This window comes from Protomyctophum parallelum, assembly GCF_964188405.1.
Source record: "Protomyctophum parallelum genome assembly, chromosome: 3".
In the NCBI taxonomy this organism is placed as follows: domain Eukaryota; kingdom Metazoa; phylum Chordata; class Actinopteri; order Myctophiformes; family Myctophidae; genus Protomyctophum; species Protomyctophum parallelum.
In genome coordinates, this window is record NC_139698.1 from 44056548 (window position 1) to 44080380 (window position 23833).

At 42.5% G+C, this 23833-nt stretch overlaps 1 protein-coding gene across 1 annotated transcript in view; it reads right to left on the minus strand.

Annotated features, from left to right (window-relative positions):
- The window catches only part of sv2a (synaptic vesicle glycoprotein 2A), a gene marked incomplete at its 3' end in the record, with an annotated part of 33236 nt that extends 14642 nt beyond the window's left edge, over positions 1-18594 (minus strand). The window contains exons 1-2 of the mRNA XM_083760614.1: positions 18514-18594; positions 4237-5011 (exon numbers count right to left, since the gene is read on the minus strand). Of these exons, the coding sequence (XP_083616740.1) occupies positions 4237-4846 (610 nt within the window). The 5' untranslated portion in view covers positions 4847-5011; positions 18514-18594. The remainder of the gene's footprint in view (positions 1-4236; positions 5012-18513) is intronic.
- Between the last annotated feature and the right edge of the window lie 5239 nt (positions 18595-23833).

Below are 23833 nucleotides of genomic sequence, written 5' to 3' on the forward strand. Positions count from 1 at the left end.
GAGGAAGCGTGAAGAGAGAGAGGCAGAGAGAGGTGGAGGGAGGAGTGGGTGGCCACTGTAGTCTAGAGAGTGAGAGGCAGTGCTGTGACAGCTCTACGGCTTCAGGCTCTAGAGAAGGACTATGAGTGTGTGTGTCCATGTGAATTTGTCTGCATATATGCATGTATATTTGTGTGTGTGTGTGTGTGTGTGTGTGTGTGTGTGTGTGTGTGTGTGTGTGTGTGTGTGTGTGTGTGTGTGTGTGTGTGAGAGAGAGATAGAGAGAGAGAGAGATAGATAGATAGACAGAACGTGCATTGGGGTTTTGCATATCTGTACATACTGTATATGTGCGTGCGTGCACGCATGTGGAGAGATAGAGATAGAGACAGAACGGGTTTTGCATGTAATGCTGTATGCATGCATGCATGCATTTCTGTGTGTGTGTGTGTGTGTGTGTGTGTGTGTGTGTGTGTGTGTGTGCGTATGCGTAGTCGTCTATTCGCATGTGGGAGGGGAGAACTACGGGGCCGCTATAAATAGCCGGTTCTCCACTTTCTGTGAGAGTGTGCAAGGCTTTTTGAAAGAGCCAACGGCAGATGCACATTCAATGGAACTGATTTAGCTGGTCAGCCATCAAGAGTCCCAACCACCTTCCACCAAAAGGTGCAATGACAAATTATGTAAATGCTACTGTGTACGATTTTTTTTGTCTTTTATCCCACGATTTTGCAACCCATTTTTTCACCCAGTGTCAATGATCTAATGTAATCATGGGCGCTACACTTCCTCTGCCAACCTGTGGGGGCAGCGGACTGCCATTCTGTGCATGAGGAGTCCAAGCTGCTTCTTTTCACCTGACAGGGGAGAGTTTCCCTGGCCGGACGTAGCATGTGGAAGGAACACGTTATTCCAACCAGTTCCTTTCCCCTCCAGCAGGCACCCGGTTGGCCAGGTGGAGGTAGTTTAGAGATCAGGATAGTGCAATGCAATCTTAACAGTATCGTCTTTAAATAAGGTATGCTCTATGGAGAATGTTACGTTCAATATGTTTGTATTTATTTTTTGTAAGAAATAGGCACCCTCCACAAATGTGTGAAGTAAATTACAGGAAAACAGGGAGTATCAATATTCTGTTTGATGGTCATTATCACATCCACAGACCATTTGTGCCTAATTTGGTGGAAGAACGTTTAGGCAAGTTACATTCTTTGTTTGCACCCCCTACGGCTATGGGTGTAAGTGAAATAGCTTTTTTCTCTACACTGTTTAGAGGTCCCTCGATGTTTAATTCAAATTTGGAGTAGGCCAACATTGGACTTGTATCATGTTTTGCTAAATGGGCCCTTCACACATTTTGGAATGAAATTTGAAACATCTAATTGACATTGTGCACTGATTTGAGGGAATTTTTGACAAATTCTGGAGTACTAGCAAGTAGCAAAACGTTGTTTTGAAGAAAATGCTAAATTGGAGAACATTTTGTTAGGCGGAAATAATGGATTGCATTTTAAATGGCTATATGCAGTGACTGTGGCCTATTGTATATGGGGTATTTAAGCTAAACAAACTTATGCTAACAAAAAGGGCAAATAACTGAAATCTAGCCAAAGCATTAAAATATATTGTAATATAAATCTTACAACTTGAACACTCACCGACACCAACGCTAAGTTAACTGTGTTAACAATTGAAAAATAAAAGATTGTGCAAACCTATCTTCAAAGATTTAAAACAGAGTAGCAAATGGTATGACTATAGATAAAAGCCCTCAGGCTCTTCCTGTCTTTTCCTAAATCTCTAGAGTAGTGTAGCGTGGAGATGTCATGTGAGGTGACTAGTATAAATGAAGCCTTTTATTCAATAACTATTGTATCCACTCCACCCACCCCCCCCCCCCCCCCCTCCCCAAATTGCGGTGGTCTCATTTTGACTAGCCTCGATACCCAGGCTTTCATTTCGTCTGCGCGAAAGATGAACGCCTGGAAAAAGCTGTGGGCTGAACCAGTCTAAAAGTGGGAGTCAACCCTTCCGGGTGGGCATCACTCTAAATGATGTGACGTAGCGCTGCACTAGGGGGGAGAGGAGGGGCCGGGGGTGACGGACAGATCGATGAGATCCAATCAGGGTGCGCGCATTTCTGAGGCGCGACCCTCCCATCTAGGCCAGAAATGTCTCTGCTTAGGTCAGGCTACATTTTGACAACAAAATCCTCCACTTATTATTCCTCATCCACAATGGATGAAGCTGTCCTGCATGTAAACGTGCAGAGTGGTGCATATTGAAGGCTACCGTCTTGACAATGTGAAATCTATTTGACAGTTAGAAAAACGCTCATCTAGCACTTTTCCTGATATCTCGTTCCAGAGTGGCAGTTAATGCAACCACCGTCCCTCCAAAAATCCAACCACACTGCAGCTGTTACCTCCAGAGGGCAAATCAATGACACAGTGCTGCTGTATTGCTTGCACATGTCTTGTCTTAGCAATTCTCCTATACGAAAGGACTGCACCATGCACAATGTTGCTTTATCTCTGTTATGTGTGAGTGTACGCTATACGATTCATTACAGAATCTTAACCACACGAGTGCTGACCTTTTCGATTGTACACATTTTCATCACTGACACGTTTCTCTTCCTGATTCAATTTAGATGCTTGCAGATGCTTGTCTCCAGTAATCTTAGCTGCCTATACACATATGCACTCACATACAAACAGATTACTTCAAACTATCTATTACTACTATTCTACTATCAAATACACACTTGCTGGTTCCATGGAGCCAATATAAAGAGATGCTCTGACAATGTGACAGCAGAGGGTGTTCAGTATTTGGACTGCTGTTCCAATATCAGGAGGAGGTGGAGGAAGAGGAGAGAGAGAATGTGTACACTAGGACCCATGGGTGATGGAGCAGGATGAGTACTCCAGCATGAGTCAGGCATGTTGTGTAACAGGAGAGAGCTAAGACTGGGGCGCATGTCTCCCCACTGGCTTCCTACAACATGGCATAGAGGCAGTGAGCGCAGAGGGATACATAAACACACTGTGTATGAATGTCAGTGTGTAACCTATGAACATTGAGCCAGGCACTAGCATACGCAAGCGGATGTACACACAAATCCCATGTGGATGCATAGATGTGGATAAACGGAACACACTGAGGTAGACATTGATATAACATATCATATAACATTGATATAACAATAATATAATGGTGTCACATAAAGACACCATGTTTACCATAGCAAAAGGGTAGACAATACTGATTTCTATTCAATGCCATGGATGTCTGACATGAATACATTGTTGTTAGTGGGAATGAAAGCACACTGGAATAGGAGGGCTGAGTGCAGACCAAGCGGCAGAGGCAATTCTTTGCCCTACGCATCATATGTTTGCGCTGCAACTTCTGCAAAGAAGGGTTCGCGGAGACAAGAGTTGTAGTTACAGTAGAACTAGCGAGAGAAATGCTACATGAACTCATTTTTGTCACATTCCTCTCAGAAAACAGGATTTTTGAAATAGATGTCTATCTGTTTTCATAACATTGGCGTTGCTAAGTTTGATAAACAGGTATACTGCATAGTTAACAGACTACGGGCGAAACCCTGCCTTGCTAAGTGGTTATCTTCCGCTCCGACTCCGAGCAGCAGCTCTCTGTGGCACACAGGGGAGGCACACAGATTGAGGATCCAGTGGAGTTGGCTTTTTTTGTTCAATATTATAAATAAAGTGAGTGGCAAAGTGAGTTTAACGTTGTTTAATGCAAACAGATTTGGATGTATGCTTGGATGTATGGCCTGTCAAGGCCAGAAAGTAGTTTTTTGCCACACTCGGTAGGTGTTCCTGCATAACTTCCGGGTATGATGATGATGTCACGTGCATACCCTCTATACAGCATGGAATTGTGGACAAAATACAATAATGGCAGCCTGAAGACCAGAGTTTCTATAGTCTCGGCAGAGACTGGAAACGTTTAGTTATTTTCTGATTAAATGCACATTAAAGGCCCAATCCTGGAACGCATGTGAACACATGAATGACATTTATATTTGCATACGATCGAAGAGCCTGATTGTCATTGTAGATGGAAAAAGACTTAGGTTACCTAGAGGATAAAATCATGTCTCTATTGTTATTTCTTATTTTGGGTGGTGGGGCCCGTTTGTTTACATTTACGTCACAGATTGGGCCTTTATGGTATGTTGAAAGACATACAAATTAGTATATACAAAATAGGAAATCCACTTACCCAGCATGCCTTTGTTGGGTTCAGACAAACACATGTCCTTCTCTGCACTGGGCAAGACAAAACCCACAACGAATATCTCCACACCATCCGCCATCAGCGCCAGCCCTAACACGAAATATAATGTCCACTGAAATTTCCCGTGGCCACACTCCTGCAGGATGGTCTCATACTGCTGTGCCAGCTCTTCCTGGTCCTTCCGCCTCTCGCCTTCATAAGCCGACAGGTCCCTGAACTGTGCCTCGGTAGCAGTGACTCCCTCCAAACCACCAGCTTTGCCCGAATCAGCCCTTGGGATGCCCTGGTACTCGCCCTCATAGATCTCATCCTCCTCATCGTGCCCCTCAGTTGAGTCACTGTGGCCGCCCTCATCGTCATTTGCCCGGCTGTCATTGCGGTGGTAACCACCATCGTTACCGGGCGCTCCAGCATAATCATCATCATCATCTTCCTCCTCAAAGCGCTTGTAGGAGCGCTTGGTGTACTCATCTCCAATTTTGTCCGCGGTGCGGCCTACTTTCTTGCCAACCTGCTTCTTGGCCACCTTGGCAATGTCCTTGGCACCGCGGATGAAGTCTGTGCGGTTGTCTCGGTAGCGTCCATCGTCCTCCATGTTGGATGAGGAATTGGTGGTTAGTCGCTACTTGAATTGGGGAAATCAGGAGTGGCCCAGGCACATGGATATGCAATGGGGATTTTGGCTGACTGTGGAATTCAGCACCAGGGACAGCTCCCTTGTTCCAATGCTATTTTGGCCAGTGCGCTTCGGTGCAGAAACCTATAGATGACAAAAAGATTGTGTCAGCATGATTCAGTGTATTTCAGGCAAAAACACAGGCTGCAAGGCACTTATTTTTTTAAGTTCAATACCAATGTCAATTAATATACCAAGACAATGGGACACTGGCAGATACGCCACACCAGTAATTATCACATCCATATGCCAGCACGGTCACGTGACCAAACATCTGTTCTATATGCAATGAGCTCAGAGGAATGAACATGACATTTTTAAGGGTTCGTACAGCCACAGCAACTTGTTTGAGGTCAGTGGGCGTCATCGATTGTGCAGCACTTACAGTGTATGGAATAGCTCTCTTCGTCGCACAGCGTGACATTTACAGTAGTACCACATGAATCAAACCAATGAGACACTGTCATCCGACATCCCCCATTAAGAACTTAAACTGTGTCATGGTATGGATGTATGGAGTATGAACCCATAATACTGTAGTTTAAGGTGCATAGATAAAAGTGTGCATCAAATGATATGACAAACTATTTTATCTGGCTGCTGGAATATTATTAGCTGCACAGGATTATGTTTGAAGGATATGTGCATTAATAGTATGAGGTAGAGAAATAAGTTGTGACTCAATCAATGTTGCTGCACTGACGCAGAGAAGAGAGAAAAGCTTTAACCATTGTATCATTTCATTACGTATGGGACTTTGTTTCTCATATATTTTCATTCCTTTTATGTCTCTCTTCCCTGCAGTTTATCCCCATGGTGAATGTTTCCTACAGACTACAGTATAGTTTTTATAGCCCCTGTGGTGCTGAGGTGGTACTTAACCCTGCTGTCCAATGTCAGTTGAAAGAGGAAGAGAGGAATGTAGAGGCAGAGAAACAAGAGAGGAGAGATATCTTAGCCATGTGCGTGTTTCACAGAAACCAGACTGCCAGAGTGACTCTTCCCTTGTTTATCTCACTAAGGACAATAACAGCCACATAAAGATGGCAACCACTACAGATGACGATGACGAATGCAGCAGGAAGAGGAACAGGTCAGCTCCATACAGTATATGGAGATCTAAAAGTGGTAGTGGGGACATTCTCTTGAGTGTACAGGGTTTGATGAGGGCCCAGGTAGGGCCGCGCCTTAATTTTCGGGCCTGTTGAGAACTCTAGTTCTCGCCGGCTGCCGGGGACGGTTGCACTAATAACTTTGGGGCAGGCCCATAGAGTTTGAAATTTGAATGGACAGGTATAAGTCAAAAAGGGAGACAAAGAAGAGGAAGGATGGATGGGAAAGGATCAACATATGGAATGTCAGAACAGGTTATGACATAGGTTTGAGGTCAGATGTAGAGTTTCTGGCCTATATTGATGTCAGGGATCTCCATATATGGGCTTTACTGCGACAGCAGGTCGCATTTACTACGACATCAGGGTCTCCACATCTCCATCCCTGATGATGTCACGAGACCTGGGAACCATACAGTATATGGTGCCTGACACACTAACTGACAGGAAATCCATATTTAACTGCGACCTTTGGTCGCTATAAACTCTATGCACAATATAACAATAGCTAGTCTCTCTGCAAATGTGCATATTTGTTGCCTTTTAAACATAAATATAAAGATCAAAAGGTAACAAAGGTCTAGTAATAAAAACGCCATATAATTAATACCAACAAGGGAAAGGCACATACTTTGTATTTATATGAGCTACGCACAAACGCACGCACGGTCGCACGCACACAAGCACACCCACACCCACACAAACACCCACACGCGCACGCCCACACCCACACGCACGCGCACGCACACGCACACGCACACGCACACGCACACGCACACGCACACGCACACACACACACACACACACACACACACACACACACACACACACACACACACACACACACACACACACACACACTCATCCTAACAGACATGTGGCTGGGGTTTTACTTCAAGCATCTGAAGAGTTAGCAACAAATCAATAATTCCTAGACATTTAGAGTATAATGTGATAGGATACAGAAGATACAGGCATACACAAGCCTGATGCCACGCATTGGATCGACTGTTTTCGGAAAGTGACACCATACAACAGATTATTCTGAACATTAAGCTGTTAAGAGTTTAAGAGTACATTTCCCTGTAAGGTCTCCTGGCTCTATATCGTTAGTGGTTAATGGTCCATAGTTTATAAGCATCCAGTCTGTTGGGAGTCATCCTGTTTTGTGAGACATTTCAATTGAAGTAACCGGGGAGTGAGCTCAACTCAAGTATGGCAGATGAAATCGGGGGAATGGCCATTGATTTCCTAAGGGATTAAAGCTAGAAAAGGTCACAATACTGGTTTTGTACATAAAGAGCATTTGAACCAATAAAAATATAGCATTCTTATGTTTGCCTCTTGCTGACATTTATGCAAGACATCGTAACAATAAAGATATGATTCTGGTGTGTCCTTCTGTTTTAGGGGAGAGAGACTTTGTTTTAATGATCATAACTTTCATGCAGAAATGAGGGGTGCAGATATTCACGGCAGCAAATACAGCTCATTCTCTCTAGTTCTCTCTTCGGCTTTGCACACAGTAGACTCAATCAATTTTCTACACCTCTCAGAAGAGTCAGCTGATTGGTTGGTCATCCTTTGTTACCATGGTCACGACCTCAGTGCCAGGCAACGCCCACCCTTCAGTTTCACCCTGAGCTCCATTTAAATGCAATGAGGCAGCCATCACCATCCGATTACCCTTTCAACAGCCTGAGATACTGAGATGAGAGGCTGTCGGTATAGGCTGACTCTGAATAACAAACAAGTGTCTTGTATGAATATGTTGGATTACTATCTGAGCAGCAGTGAGGTTGCATTTTCAGTGTCCTGATCAGTTTCTCCAAAAGAACACAAAAGAACAAGATAATGTATGCTTCTGGATGCAGCTAACCTGAAATCTAAACCTAAAGACACAATATATCACAAAAGAACTGATAATTTAACAATGCCAATGTTTTTCTTAAATTAAGGTTCTAACCAATCTGGCATGGCATCTCAAATGAAGTGCAAATTGCTAATAAATGAATTGCCAGGGCAGTGAGGGGGTTGCAGAGCAAACCCCCTGCCTTAAAGACTTAATTATGTAATCCCATTTTCCCACACACACACACACACACACACACACACACACACTATCTCTCTCTCTCTCTCTCTCTCTCTGTGTGTGGGCTAGCAGAGTCATGCTAACAAAAGAGAGCAGGGAAATCTTAAAATGACAAATGACCTGCCCTGAAGCTAGGAAAACATGAGCTAGCATTGCACTAATGTAGCCTTGCCTTTGTTCTTGTTAAACCTACTTGTGCTCTGGCTAAAAACAGCAAGAGAAACTAATGATTGAAATGTCCACATGTTGGGATTAATGCCATCACAAAATCATTTGAGAGTAAAATCACTCTTTGAGGAATAAAGAATAAACACTATTCAAGATGAAGCACAATATTTTGTTTGTTTTTATCCAAGACATTTACGACGGTGTTAATTGTCAAGAAATACTCATTGCTATCAAAGGTTTCTTTGAGAAAATTGACCCCGTTGAACAAGAAGTGGATTTTATTCAAAAATCTAAATCCTTTGTCTTGTTTAAAATGTAGCTGCCCATTAGTCCGACTGTGTCGGCAGTTAAGACTCACCCCCGTGGCTTCCGCGTGCGGTTATGGTTATGCTTAGGGTTTGGGACAGGGGTTAGTAATGGGTCGGAATGAGCGGTCGGAAAACAATGACACGTTACCAGAAATATCACTGGGCCAGTGGCTCTATGACAACAGACAAATATGCAACTCTGTATGGAAGATTGCATAATATGTCATAATATTCTCAATGTACAATGAGGTTTGAACTCTCAGTTCTACTGAGCGTAGACAAGTATGTTTCAGTTGAATCAAGCAAGCCTTGTCATTGCCTATAGATGCAATTACAAAACAACAACCTGGAGCTTCTGATCATCCTGTCTCATGTCAGCAACTCAGCATGTAGATGAAGATGAAAATGTCCATTGGCATGTTGATTCTGATCTACTGTATCCAATATGTGGCTAATACACAGAATCACAGATGATCTATCTAATGTCTTAAAAGTGTTGTACTTTCACTAAAGATATCATAGCCACAGGGGTAAAACGTAATGTGGTGAGATCATTCAACACGAAGACATCACTGATTCCTTAGCCCTCACATAATACCAATACCAATAGGCTACCATACCAGCATTGACTGCAGAGAACTTATCCACTGGAGAAACCAGCTTTGACAAAATCCCTGTTGAGACCACATGCCGTTTAGTGGTGAAAGAAAATAAACTGCAACAAATCAGGATACTGAATTGATTATCAGGCATGTTGTGTCCATTTTTTTAATCAAAGACTACAGGTCATATTTTTGCCAGTGCCTTACCCCTTATCCCTAATTAATTAATCTCCCATTTGAAATTCTCACAGAAAGATTGCATGACTATTAATCATATGCAAGGTGTGAATATAGTTGAGAAAGATGTGATGTAGTCCAAACAGTCTGTGAGAAAGAAACAAAGATCAAAGTAAGCTAAACACATTCATTTAAACGCTGCATCTTATTAACAGTCAGCCAGGATGACTCGCTGCTGGCTCCAAATATAACCCCTGCTTTCATCACACGCACGTAAGTACACGCACGTACCCTGACGCACACACACACACGTGCACGCGCACACACACACACACACACACACACACACACACACACACACACACACACACACACACACACACACACACACACACACAATACAAACACACAGCTTATGATGCCCTGTCAAATGATATCTTAGACATGCACATTGCACACATGCAGCACAGAAAATACACACATTTGTATTGTAGTATTGTTGGTCACTTGACAACACAGAGGCTACAGTTCCCACCCAGACATATTGACCATCTGTACATTAAAGGTTTCATTCCCAGAGATTGTATTACAACTCTATGTGCAGCGTGTGTGTGTGTGTGTGTGTGTGTGTGTGTGTGTGTGTGTGTGTGTGTGTGTGTGTGTGCGTGCGTGCGTGCGTGCGTGTGTGTGCGTGTGTGCGTGCGTGTGTGCGTGTGTGTGTGCGCCGGCGTGCATGCATGCGTGTTAATCTGTGTGTGAATGAGAGAGAGCGAGAGAGGTGTGTGCATGCGCTGTGTGTGTAAAGACTCAATCATGTGTGCTCCTGCCTATGTGCGAGGAAGTATTATTAGGTCGCAGTGGAGAAACCACAGCACTACAGATAGCTGTACATGCAACATGTAGTGTTGAATGTATTTCTCTGACATTGATAGAGTATACACTGTAAGTCAGACTGGTACACGAGTACCAAACAGGTACAACAGGTATTACATATCCAGATGGGGCATGCATTTCCAACTTGCATTGCATTAGCTGTACTGTATGTTTAGTTAAAGTGTACAGTACTATATTTATTTTTTGTTTGTTTTTCAAATATTACAAATTCTGATTTTGGAATCAAACTCTTCACATAGTTTGTTACCATCACAGCGCTGTAGAGTAGGAGGAGCATTATAAGTGCTACATTTGCAGGAGTAAATAGAAAGATTTGCCCAAATTCCCCCACAAACATTCAGACCCTGCCCTCAGGATTTTACTGTGTATATTACGGAACTACTGCTTAACTGCAGAGCTCTCTGTGATAGCATTTAATTTGCAGTATACTGCTGTTGGGGCCCAAAATGTACTGTAGATGGACTTGTGTTAGGCATTCAATGTGTGAGCATGCATGAGCACCTTCCCTGGCCAATTCAAGGCTAACAGAATTTGGTCATCAATTTGTTTGCTATTTGCATCTAAATAATAGCAGCATCATCTTGCTTGGCTAAATTGCCAAGCAATTCCTAATTTCCTATTAGCCAATTTTGAGCCACATGTGCATAACATCCATTGTACAAAAAACATCAATATGTGATTAAGCCCTAAATGTGATAGTTTGAAGCCCAACACACACCGTCTGTGAAGCGGGTGCGCAGCAACGCGGCACAGGCGGCACAGTGGCATATCGGAGCGACAGGCGAGGCGTGAACGCGCGCCAGCGCGCGTCGGACGCCGCCGGTGTGGGATAGCTTCATTGAAAATAACAGAGGCGGCTGTTTTGACGCGCGGCGTTCGCAGACGGTGTGTGTTGGGCTTTATGCTGCATTTTGCATATTACAGTTTCAGAATATAATGTCTGTTCTGCCCTTGCCTTGGTGTCATGTGTGTGGCAGAATCATTGCATGCTGGGTCATGTCAGCACAGCCCACCCAACTGCGGCACACACGGACTGTACCAACAACACTCAGTCAGTAAACAAACACCAACATGCTACTATGATAATAAATTCAGGCAGAAGATGAGAGCTAAGAGTGATAGATTCGATTAGGGAGTGTATTCATATCACATCACCAGGCACTCAGGTGATGTATGATGAGTGTAAGCTGTAAGAAAGGTTGCTGTGTATTGAGTATTTGAGGGTTGCAATGTTGGACTTGGAAACTTTGAATTGGGAAGGCAAACCCAGGAATTCATTTTAAAAGTGCAGTTCATGATAAGACATAAGGTTTAGGACAAAAGGGGAGAAGGGCAGAGAAAATGAAATCAGAAACTAAATTGCAAAGGGCAATTTTAGGGAATATAATCATATGGTAACTAATTATTCTGAGATTCTGAAATAGTAGAGATTCACACACCTTCGGCATGTTCACATAGAAGCTTTAACAAAATAAATATTGAGAAATCATGCACCTGTAAGTTACCCAACATGCCTTGCAGTGTGTCGACGCACGTGTCACGTGATCGGCCGTAGCCAATCTGAAGAAGGAAACACAGTTTCTGTTTCTGGGCTGTTTTCAAAGGCTGTTTTCTCTGAATGTAGGTTGCATCAATGGTTATTGAACAGAACACAGACTTTCTGGAATCATTTCTGATGTCATGCTGTGTCGAGGTTACGAATTAATGCTTGACTTTTTAGACGGAGGGAGTGACTAATGGCGGCTTTCAGAATCAGCAGCAAGCGCGATGCTATGTGGAGGGGGCTTAGAGTATATATATCTATAGAGAAGACACCCGAGTTCTCCTCCCAACCACTTGCATTGAGTTGCTCAAAAGCGCATGAGGCGGATTCACTCCTCCTTCCTGGTAGGAACAGAGTGCATTCTGGGATGGATTGGCCCAAAACACATGAACGCGCGACCGACACATGAACTAGCATCGTGCGTGTGTGCGTGTGCGTGCTACTCGTGGTGAACGCGCATCGCTATGTAGGCAGCAGGCTCGTCTTAACCTGACACTGCCAGCTGGGGGTGGTATTGGCCCTTGTGGGGTCTATTAAATAATAATGCTACCGATCTCTAATAAAATGCCAAAATACAATAAATGATGGGTTCTTTTTCATAGCACTTGTAGCACTATGAATGCAAATATAATAAATATTAAATATGTATCAGACAACCAACAAATGTATTACAAACTATATATTTATATAACAAAATAATATTTAAAGTGCGAAACAAACAAATGAGAAACAAGAACTTTTTTCTTATCTCCCCCCCCCCCTGGAACAAATATTATAGGTTAATTATATAACCTATTAACATGTTCTATAGCTAGAACATATTAAGTACTTTAGGTACAGACCTTAACAAACTGCAATACCTTCTTTCGGCCACTATGTCCATTTCGCCTCAAGATTTCCTCTGGGTGCCTTCTCTATAAATATATATACTCTAAGGGAGGGGGTCGTCAACAGGCGACCTGGTGACAGAACTCGTCGCCCGTCTCAAATGTATATGATGCAATATGCAGATAGATAGATGAACATGTTGACTAGTTGGAATATAAAATACAACTAGTCCTTCATAATAATTAGGAAGATACCGGTACTCAAGATAGAGACCTCCCTTGAAATGTAACACATACACACACACACACACACACACACACACACACACACACACGGGGGGGTCCTGTTGGCACATTTCATCATCTATAAATTATTCGTCTCTATACTTAATAAAATGCCTGTTCACCAACAGCCTTGGTCCAATATATTTAGCCTGGTCTGCAGTGACAATACAGCGTAACATAGGGTCCCGGGGGAACTGAGTCTTATCGTGGCTGCATTGTGTTCCCACCAACTTCAACACAGCACAGGTTGCCTCCAGAAAGGTCTACTCTAAACAGCTGTCCAGATTGTGAAAAGGGTACAGTGATTGGTTGTCAGATGTATTAGTTCTTAACTCCTCCCATCCAGACAGTACAGTGTGCATAGGGGAGTTATCCTTGGAGTTGCAGCCCATCATGAGTCACATGACTATTCCCCTGTGCGGTGCGGGAGTCACCCTGGTGGCACTTTAGGCGGCTAGCAACACCATGTCAAGCAGAGTGACATCAGCTCTCTGCATCCATTTTGGTTTTTATTCATAGGCTAAAAATGGACTGAGGAGAAATCTGTACGAAAAGCTACATGGTAAAATGCTCAGTGCTAACTTTGACAGTGTGCTATTGTAACCAAATAGACCCATTTGGCTGCATTTGTATAGGACACTCTCAGAGTTGCAGACATTGAACACAATGCAGTTCATCACCAGCCAGCAGGAACCATTGCTATCTATATTTCAAAATGTCATCTTAATTGTAATCTTCTCAACTCCACTCTACTTTGTCTTCTGTTCCTCCAATAGAAGGTGTTGTGTGTTAAGGATCTATCTTAATTTCCGTGCTCAGAGAGAGAGTTGACATTTCACAACAATGCGCTATGTACAGACAGTTGATAATAAGAAGGCCCATTTCTAATACAAGAATATGCTGCAGGGATTGATATGATATGATATGATATGATATAGTAATTTATTGTCAGTCTGCACTGAAATTTGTTTTGCAACCCAGCGGCCTTGTATGCAACACATATACCGGTACACACATTTGACATAACACAGGACTAAAAAAGAAAATACAGTTACAGTACATACATAGAAACATAAGGGCAGAGAGCAATGTCCACAGCTCAGTCTAGTCCTGGCCAAAATCCTGATTAAGCCTCAGAGTCGACTGGACAAAAGACATCTTCAGTCTGACCTTATTGTATGCTGGAACACCATATCTCGTTCCTGAAGGCAGCAACCTACAGTATACTCTCCATGCAAAACATGGCTAGTATTAGAGGTGATATTCCTTGCCAACCTTAGGATGCTGTTATCATACGTGGATGTATAGACTCGAGCCTCTGAAGTTACAGATTATCAAACTATGCAGATATCCAGATGGTAGGCCTACTGTATAGCGAGTGCTCTCCTCTCTCATCTGTCTAGCACTATAGCCTCTGTACCCTGCAGGCTTTTATGTTCATTCGCATTCGGCTCAAAAATGAAAGCCTGGGGAAACGCATTGGAAGATCTGGCATAGGAAGCCCACTTCCTTGTATTTCGCTAACTGTTGTACAAGGAAGTGGGTTTTGTTTGGTGATGTCTGTGTTCTCTGCTGTGCTATTGGTTTTCTACCGAGTAGGGGAGGGGAGGAGGGGGGCGGGGCGGGTGCTCAGATTGGTGAACCAATAGGATCCACCGCTGTGGACACGCCGGCACCAATAGGATCCTGCCTTGTACTCGCCGGCACCAATAGGATCCCGCCTTGTACTCGCCGGCACCCGCCGCCCCTCTAGACAAGAAACCACACAGGCTGGGCCAGCCTAGTCTAGCATGGTTACTGTTATAAGCTATGTATGCACGTGTTGGCTCTCTATGCATTAAGGCTAGTTGTGTTTCCCTGTATTTTATCCTTGTTGTTTTTTGCCATTCAGCTCTTGACTCATAACTGCATCGGTTCAATGTGATTTTAAAGTTAGATATCTCTTTGGGCAGATAGGAAGTGAAGGCACAGTCTTCACAACAACAACAGCAGAAGCAGCAACAACAACAAAAACAACAACAGTTGATGTTGTTGATGGATTGTTATGTGCTTAACACTAATCTATACTTTCACCCCTCATTTGGGAAACTCCATTGATCACTCTTAGGTGCAGTTAATCTATGACAAAGAGTTATTTTGGAACAAGTAATGTCACCCAAATCATTTCAATCTATGTAGAACAATATGAACTCTAAACGACCTGTAGGCCTACTACATAAAGTGATGCTCTTCATAAACTATAGATTCGATGGAACTGGCAATTTGAAGTAGATAGTTTAGATATGCAATGTTTGTATGGCTGTGCAATGTTTGTATGCAATGTGTGTATTGCATTTTAAGCCTATGCTTCAATTATTTATGAGATTTTTTGGTGAGCAACACCATTGTATGACAAAATTAGTCAAAATATGAATTATGTTTTATGCTAATACAGCAAGTGCCGTTATTCTGCAAAGGCAAGTTGTAACTTGTGACGGGCTAATCTCTGCGGGCAGCGATGAGCAGGCAGGAGATGAGAACACCAAAGAGACATGCTCCTTGCCTTTGTCCCGTCTTCAACAGTAACTTCTGTACCTGCCTCAAGCTGTGATATAATGGCCTGTGTTCAACTTCAAATGGGAGCATTTACCAGGTCAATTGTCATCAGGGTGGCCTTCACTTCCTTTAGTCAAGCAGCAACTGCTACTGATGTGCAACTAACTCGCCATTTATTGTAAAATGAGAAAATAGAGCCAGAGGGATACCCAGAGCCTATATAAATTGATCTCAAGAGACTGCTTAACCAATTTCATTAGATTAATTCAAGTGGATAAGTTGTTTAGAGTAGACTACTATACCTAGAGTGAGCGATTGAGACTAAATCCTTTTGAAGCAGTTTACTGGCGATACATTTTCTCTGAATTTCGAATAAATTTCCCAACAAATGCTTATATCTGATCATGGTTCTAAGACAGTGTTCTAAGACACTGCCACGTTCTCAACCTGTGGGCCGGGACCCACTGGTGGGCTGTGAGGGTATTGCAAGTGGGCCACCAAATTATTGGCAAATCTCTAAGATTTTAATGATAACAACATTGATATTAAAAAGGGATACCAACAAATAAGAACGTAACCACTTAAACCACATATGGCTGACTGGAATCCCTCAGAGCTCTATACTATATTGTATTTTCTGTTCTTACTTTACATTAAATATCTACAAGCTCTCAACGTGTCATGTTGTGATGCATTGAGAGCTTGTAGATCTGCTATTTTCTGTAAAGGCTTCCCCCCGGATATGGATGCTGTGGTGGTTAAAATATACTGTGTGTTAAAGTTTCATTGATTCAAGTGGGAACACAATCGATTGATTGATGATTAAAAAGGCCCACTGGGTCGTGAATGATTTCAAGATTTTCAAGGCAGCCCTGCCCTGGTCCAGAAAATGTTGAGAGCTACTGTTCTAAGGCGCGATTCATAGCCTACTCCTATTTTATAGCCGAATTAAAGTCGGTTCGGCTCTGTAGAGCCTACAATGTGACATCATTTGAGGTTCGGGGGGGGCGGGTACCGTCCTAAAGTCGGCTTTTCGGTGCTACTGAAAATGTATGACTAGCCGAAATCTTTTCGGCACTACAGCGGTAAAATAGGAGTATGAATAGGCCCTAAGATGCAGTAGATCGACACTGTTGAATATCTCTATCATAAGAAGAAAAAAAGGGGATTAGGCTCTCTCCTTTCTTTTGTATACTTTGTTAGTAGTGATTCATGTTTTTCTTTTTGACAAAACGACTCTAATGGGTTAGTTGTGGGGTTTGACCGAACAATATATCATGTTCTCAGTTGTCGGTGTGATTCATCTTATCCATCCATCCGTTATTCATTTTGTGTTGCCGGAAGTCCAGAAAACACACACACATGCTACATGTGCACATCGTGTTACCGGTCTGCCCCGGTAACAAGATGACCGGTAACACGATGTGCCCATGCACGCACTAAAGTGGGGGGACACGCGACAGGCCAACAGCACACACACCAAGGCCCACCCCCGCTCGATCATGATTGGTGGAAGGCCCCTCTCTAACCTGATTGAATGAAGGCTGGGCCACCTAGCCAAAAACAAAACCTTTTTGACCCCAGGGGTTAACTGGGGACAGGGAGGAACTCCTTATTTATATGGTCAGCACACTCTATAGGATTATCAAAACAAACAAAATAAAATAAGTGATATTTGAATTAAATGAAATCACTGAATATACCTTTAAGTTATCAAGTATGTCCAACAGATTTTGAAGCCCCCAGCCTAAAATGATTTAGCAGGGAAAAAAACATTTCTTTAGAAATTAAGATTTCCAGCCTGAACTAATGCCAAATGAATTGTTTGTCCCTGCACAATGAAACCATCAGTAATTTAAAATAACTAAAAATATATAAAGAAAACTCTGATAACAGGCCTCAGTCAGAGCTCAAGTCATCTAGGAATAAAGTAAGGCATTAGAGCTATGGACCAGAGCTATAGGAATAAAGTAAATACAAAATACACTATCTCAAATGTATAGCCTATACTATACATAGTCTGACAGTGTCAAATAAAAAGTCTAAATCTAGGGGAGCAAAAAGCTTAGCTTATAGCTCATGCAGAGGATGAGGGACACTATTTGATAGGTTGCACTGCAGTCACATGTAAATTCATTCAGGACACTTTATTTTCCAAACATCCTCAAAGGTGGAAACCCACCATTGACTGTCTGTGCCATAAAGCCACAGAAAATAATAATAATAATGCATAAGTCACTCAACATCTCAACCTCCTACAGCCCCTAGTCGGTCAACACATCCTCCTCGCTATAGGTAGACTATACAAGGTCATTTTGGCGATGTGTGTAGCTTCCCAATGTAGGCTGGGCCCAGTAGCCTATATTTAAATTAAAGGAACGAAACGCAGCAGCACATCGGCTAAATAACTTGATGTGCATGTAAACAGTGCTGTTCAAGGTGAGCTGCACATTTCAAACGGTCAATTAAATCGAAAAGGTGAGGCTACGAAGGGCATCGGATTCGGCATGCATAGCCTATCAAGCACCAATTAAGATCGATGGAAAATTAGGCGATAAGTAGGCTATAGTCCATGTTTGTTCGTGTCATTTAATTTAGTCATTCCAGACGATATTGTCACATCCGAGAGAAACCTCTTTCTAAATGATGATGATGATGATGGTGGTGGTGATGATGATGGAGAAATCACTCTTACGCACGAGACCCCGGGGCTAGTAGCAAAGTAGAACGCTCCCCAAATGGGCCTACACTAATCGACTGATTAATTCATCTTAATAATTATTATTATGAGATCATATTTCAGCTTTAATTTTAAATTCATTGTTTGATTTATCCAAAAATCGGTTTGGGTCGAGGTTAGGGGTCGTTGCGTTGCGCAGCGCATGCATAGGCTAACATATTAAGCCTAAAAAGCTAATTTTAGACTATTAGGACACATAACAAAATGGTACTGCTGGTATAAATGACACAGCCTATGCAGCAGGGAAATAATGCTTTTAAGTTTTAATCTAATCCCAGCAAGTCTGTCTCGCAAATTGCTTACCTTTGGGTCTATAAAGCGTAGGTCGTGTTTTCAAGTGACCGAAACCCCGAGCTCTTCCGAATGTGCGGGATCGGGATGGTGTCAGTCAACCTGGCACAAGAAAAATAAAAATAAAATCCGGTTTTAGTGCAATGCCGTGGATGATGAGAACACAGCACTGTGCAATGCACTGACTCCCCTTTACTACACACAGCATCCTCCTTGGAGCATCCCCATTTATACTCCGTCGCACGGCGGTGTCGCGCGCCGACAATGGTCAACCTAAAAGCTCACAACGCGCAACGAACGCATCGTGCTGTGCGTTTGTAGATCGGCGATTTTGGCCGCGCGACACCCGTGGTACGACGAAGTATATATGAAAAATCAGGCATCTCCATCTCCCCTCCTACTTCCACCCCCCGTTCCTCTTCCAGCAGACACCACTCCTTTCAGGAGAAGGGGGTTGCTCGTTTTCTCTCACATTACAAACAATAAGTGTGTTAATTTTCTCCAGATGTGGGTGGTCAACTAGGTGGGGGTTTTGTTCCGAGGGGGTTTTAATTGTTATACCCGGCACTGCGCGGTGGACAATACGCAGTTCTGTCGACAGAACTTAATTCTCATTCAAATGAGCCAGGTCTCTCTCTCTCTCTCCGTCAACTGGATTCGACTGTCATATTCGCCATATGCACCAAATGGCTGGTGCAATCAAGTGTGCACGACGTGCCACGCACCACACGTGCCTGGGCTCGTGCCTATAATTGGCCATGTACATAAACGCCTTTGGTATGATGACCATAGTATAGGCCTATAGTAGCCTTTAATATATGTATTATGCACGCGTCCAGCGTTGTGCTCAATTAAAAAGAACACAAGGCTTGCAATATTTTATTAGATTGATGCAGGCTAAATGAAAGAAACACACATAATATGAAGCTAACGTTGCCTATTAATTGCAGGCTTATTTCATTTGAATGATCAAATTAATAAATCTAATTTGATCATTCAAATGAAATAAGCCTAGGCTGAAATAGCACCATAATACAATGTTATATGTATGTTATAGGCTACTATGTTCACTTCATGTATTCTTGTGTTTTATAATTAGGCTCATGAATCTTATGTGCACTATAGGGCGACTAAAGCTATTATGCATTTAATTGTTTAATTTTCTTTGGAGTGATCTGATCATCTGATGGGTTATGCATGTTGCCGTGAGAACAAAGAAAAACTTCTTGATTTCCCCAAACTAAATGTTGTATACCGGTAGGCCTATTATTCTGATTAATTGAAAATGGAGGACCCTACCGTAAACAAGTATGCTTTTCATGGTTTCGTCCTCAAAGTATAGCAGTTTTTGTATTAACATACCTTCTGTGAAATAAAAATTTCAATCGATTAATCAGTCAACTGTCGTGTTTGACATTATTAAGTGTATGTATCAAATAACTTATTTTTGGTCTTATTTGTCCCTGAACATCTCTCTCTGATGTGTGTTTCTCTCTTCCTTATCTGTATAGTGTTTATTATTTTATACATTAATATTATCTTGGTGTCATTGCATTTGACTGTTTTCTTGACTCTATGCATAATAAGCAAACCACCTGGCTTTGAGTCAGATGTCTCTCACCACACCAGCTGCCATCTCACCATCATTGATCTACCAGGAGCAGATGACATTCTAATCTAGCTTGAGGCCTTTTAGCTACCATTGTCTGACTGAAAGATCTATTGACTAACTGGCCCTATTGTCTTGTATCTACTGGACACAGTGACATATCTTCTCCACTCAGCCTGGTACACTTAACAACAGATATGGTCCCTCTTTTCAACTTTGAAAGCAATAAGATAAGATAAATACGGTACATGTAATGAGAGAGAGAGAGAGAGACAGACAGACAGACAGACAGACAGACAGACAGACAGACAGACAGACAGACAGACAGACAGACAGACAGACAGACAGACAGACAGACAGACAGACAGACAGACAGACAGACAGACAGACAGACAGACAGACAGACAGACAGACAGACAGACAGACAGACAGACAGACAGAGAGTGAACTATAGTTGATTAGTTATAGTACCATAGTTGTAGTTATAGTACTGTAGTTTAACTATAGTTGAGTCCAGTTTTCAGTGATGAAGATGTCACAGACCACCAGTTTGTTAAATACATTTAGGCTACAGTTCAGCTCAGTGTACTTGTGGTTAAAGTAAAGTGTCCGCCCTGGGACTGGGAGGTCAGGGTTGGATCCCCGGCCGGGCCATACCAAAGGACCCGGTGCCCCCCTGCTTGGCACTCAGCATCAAGAGCTGGATTGGGGGTAAATCCTTGCGACATACAGAGTCATGTAAAGGGTGTGTGCTGTGTACTTTTCATTTCTGTCTCTCTGTGTCTCTTTATTCCTATATATGAAGTTCTGTGTCAGGCATGCCCAAATATGAAGTGTGTTGCCTAATCTCAATGTGTCGTCATTGAATCTACAGGTGAGGTCCACTGCCATCTCCATGTATGAAGATCACAACACTGACCTCATTTAGGATCTTCAAATATGAAGATCACGACACTGACCTCATCAAACCCTGGATTTGGGCCCTGTCCGGAGCGCAGGCAGAGGCTTTTGTGGTTCTGAGATTGCCAGATTTGACCTGGGGCGAGCATGTTTTGGGGCGGGCGTTCTTGTATTCGTGTAAATCCATAAAATGTGCGGATCACAGGTGCATGTTATGATGAATGTTGAAGCTGAATGTAATGCTCTCACGTGTAATGACAATAAGAAGTTTACAAAGTTTAACCACACCACCAAATAATAGGCCTTTTCTACTGAACATTGCTCACCTTTACTGAGGTAAAAAGATTATGCTGGAATCCAGGGCATACTGGAACGCTGCTATCCGATAGATTATGAACCAGAGCTTTATTGATTGGTGAGGGAAAATTCGTCTTTTGGATTAATAATATATCACTGTCCTACATCGGAATGGGGAATGGATCTGTTCTGGACCTAGCTAGATTACATCCATACTGTATCCTGGATGAACACGCGGCTCATTTTTGCAAGGTCCTCATAGAGAGGGGATGGGACGGAGTGTTAACCCAGCTACCTATACTCATAAATAAAGTTGTTCTCATTGTCATCCGTGATGCAATTTACACTGGTCATTTCAGAACTTCTGTTACATACTGGAATTTAAACAGACATTGGAGGTATAAACTGAGGATTAACAGGAGGGTCTAAAGAATATTGAATTTAAATATATTAAAAAAACTACAGGTATTTTTGGCATCTGCCACTTGAATTGACTTGATTGATTGACATAAAAAAGGGCCTGTCAGCTCAAACCCATAATGCAATATTTTGTTTTCAAGAGTGTTGCTGCGCAGTAGAATTACAAATGAAATACAAAAAACTCTACCTATTCCATTTCCCCCCCTCTAATTTTTGTCTTAAATGTAATGACAGTGCCGCTATTCCAAAGCCATTTTCAGCGATGGTATTATAATGTTTTAGATGGGTAGATCTTGTTGAGCTGGTCATTTTGAAAGTGTGGGCACTCCTGGTTTACATGGTTCCTTCAACTTCCTTGGGGACAATGGGGAGTGCTGGTCACCACTCACCAGCACACGTGACAGACTGAGGGCTACTAGACTGCGATCTATCTGCATCTATGTGGCTGGATGGTGGTGGTATGTGTTCTGGGTGGAGGGGTTAAGCTGCTGCTTCCAAGTTGTTTATGGGGCTGGAGAGGTTACCTAACTATGAATGGGGGCACTGCTGGAAAGGGAGTCTGCTGACCAAGGCTCAAGGGGGTTGAGTGGTGGTGGTCGAATCTTTAGAAAAACTGGTTCAGCTCGTCTGCGTGTTCCACGGTCTCTCCACGGTCCCTCAACAGCAAAGAAATGGACACTGCATTATCAACTAATCATATAGTGTCTTGAGAGTCATCCTGAAACATGCCAATTGCCATATTAGAAAAGACATCTGAAGATGTCTCAAGTAAAGAGATAACAAGGCAGCAGAGCAGAGAAGCCGAACAGGAGGCAGAGAAGGAGGAGCAAAACATATTATGCATAGCCCTCAAGGGGAACCTGTTGTAAAACTGGCAGAGCAGATCAACACTCCTACACAGCTGCACAGATTGCCTCTAAACCAGCAGGCAGATGGGCTGCTGTTTGACACCCACATCTGACAGTGGACGATAGTGCACTAAAATGTGTCTTAGAGATGAGTTGCTCTGACTGCAATGGATATGAGTGCAAATGCATTGTGATAAGCAGCTATTTGGGTCTAATTCGATTTTAATGGGAGGAAATTATGTCCTGTGTCCTCTCCACCTTTGTAACAAATGTAACTTGGCGAGACAGTGCTTAATTCACTAGCAGCAGTGACACTGACACATAATTTAATTTGCAAAGGGATCCAATTTCCTGGGCACAATAAGGTTGTTAGGGTGGTCAAATCATCTGCCCTCTTTATCTGTAATGCTAATAAGTTGTTATACCACACAAAGATAAAGAGGCAAACCTTTTTCTTTTTTTTGCTGCTCAACAAAAATCATCACAAGTTGTGTTGTGGTAGCTGCCACAGCTAACATTCTAACTATGCTGATATCTTGCCCAAAACTACTCAAAGGAGTGAGTTAATTGCCAATTATACATCCTTAAAACAAAACAAATGCAGTTGATGAATGGGCTCGCTTGCTTGCTTGTAGCCAGGCAAGCCAGCTATTCCAAATAAACCAGTTAAAATTAATCGTATTAGATCCTGTCTAGGTGAGACATTACATTTTACAAATGTCTCAATAGAAGAGCAGGGATAAAAGTTATAAAGCCTATTGTGTTAAAAACATACTTTAGCAGATTACGTTATTGTGTTAACATACTCTATCATGCAGATTAGACAAAATAATAATGTAAGTAAGGCTTTAAGGTACTCGAAATTTAACATTGGAATTCTCACTTGCTGTTTTGATACAGGTATATGTCGCCACATGGTGGCAGCCAGAAAATTCAAACGACTTGAGTAAAAAGAAAAACCCTTTTTTGCCGGCGATGGGTTCTATTGCCCCAGCTAAGCTTGCCCTCACACTGACCTATTGTCACCTATATAATTTATAGCCTAAGATTAGTCAAACTTAGACTCTCGTATAGGCCTATATGTATTTTATTGATTTTGACATTTCAATCTACGAGAGTCTAAGTGTTCATTTCCCTTAGGGGAGAGAATGGCACAAGCTGCCCCATTAGAACTCCGAGCATGTACAAATGCAATATAAGGTGCTTACCCTGATGCTCCAAATGTTAGAGATGCCTACGGGGTGCTTGTGCAATGTAT